Source organism: Lucilia cuprina, chromosome 4 (assembly GCF_022045245.1).
Source record: "Lucilia cuprina isolate Lc7/37 chromosome 4, ASM2204524v1, whole genome shotgun sequence".
Lineage (NCBI taxonomy): Eukaryota > Metazoa > Arthropoda > Insecta > Diptera > Calliphoridae > Lucilia > Lucilia cuprina.
The window spans coordinates 67168849-67170146 of record NC_060952.1 but is presented as its reverse complement, the minus strand read 5'-3'; the positions used below and the strand labels follow the sequence as shown (position 1 = coordinate 67170146).

The 1298-nt window shown below is 25.3% G+C and overlaps 1 protein-coding gene across 2 annotated transcripts in view; it reads left to right on the top strand.

Moving 5' to 3' along the window:
- LOC124419502 (RNA-binding motif protein, X-linked 2) overlaps positions 1 to 1024 on the top strand; it is a 51419-nt gene extending 50395 nt beyond the window's left edge. For both annotated transcript variants that reach the window (XM_046949266.1, XM_046949265.1), the window contains one exon: positions 771 to 1024. In XM_046949266.1, coding sequence (XP_046805222.1) covers positions 771 to 929 — 159 coding nt within the window. In that variant the 3' untranslated portion in view covers positions 930 to 1024. The remainder of the gene's footprint in view (positions 1 to 770) is intronic.
- The last annotated feature ends 274 nt before the right edge of the window (positions 1025 to 1298 follow it).

Genomic DNA, 1298 nt, shown 5'->3' with positions numbered 1-1298 from the left:
CTGACTTATTTTTACAATTTTTTTATTTTTTTATTTTTTTAAATATTACATATGTAAATACTATTTTAAAAATTTTAATATTTAAGTGAAAACAGCTATAATATTGTCATTCGAATAAAAATTTTTCTATTAATCACGGAAATTTTTTTGTTTTTCTTCGAACGAATAAAAAATTTCCAATTTAGAATTAACAATAATTCGAATAATTTATGTTCAATAATCGAATATTGATTTATCGATTAGCATACATTATAGTATCGATAGCATTGAATTTAAGTTTTTATTTATTTTCATATTACATTTACAATTGTCTTCTTCTTTTTTATAAAACATGCATTGTGTTGATAACAGTGACATTTTCTGTTGTTTTGTATGGCAACACTGCGAAGTTTAATCGTGTACTCAAAAACATCAAAGGGGATTGACATCAGAATCAATTTATTTTAAAATTAACTAATCTGATTATTAATTGGCATCAATTGAAAAACCCGGTCTTAAATTTTATTTAAGAAATAGTAAAATGTCATTAAATTTTCAAAGCCATATTTGTCGTAGTAAGTGACTGCGAAGTTTAACCTTGTACTCAAAAACATCAAAGGGAATTAACATCAGAATCAATTTATTTTTAGATTAACTAATCTGATTATTAATTGGCATCAATTGAAAACCCCGGTCTTAAATTTTATTTAAGAAATAGTAAAATATCTTTGAATTTTCAAAGCCATATTTATCGTAGTAAGTGAGTGATATGTATATTTTTATTATTTAAGGTTTTGGGACGAACTCTTAGAGTGGATCATGTTGCCGATTACAAACCACCTAAAGAAAATAATAAAATGGATTCCGAAACGTTACAACTTTATATGGAAGGATGTGCACCCAAACCTCATTTATTGAATAACGTAAAAACTTCAAATGGTGAAAAATGAAGTTCGAAATAATATAACTTTTTCTATTTAAGTTAAATAAATATTGTAATTAATATGATATACTTTTATAATATACAAATGTTTTATAAAATTTATATATTTACATATATTAATTATTTAAAAAATTGGATTATGTTAGGTTGATAGGAGGATGTATGTATACATCAAACCCGAAGAAATACATCTAGGGCACTATCGGGCCTGTTTTGTGCTTCTTTTCATGAAAATGTTCACTGAACGTATAATTTTACATTGTTTAGAAACTTAGTTTCTTGAACGTCAATCCTAAGAATCTTCAAATCAGTGTTAGTCAGGAATGTTATTTCAGGAATAACATTACTTCCAAGATACTTGGATCTAACTTCGACG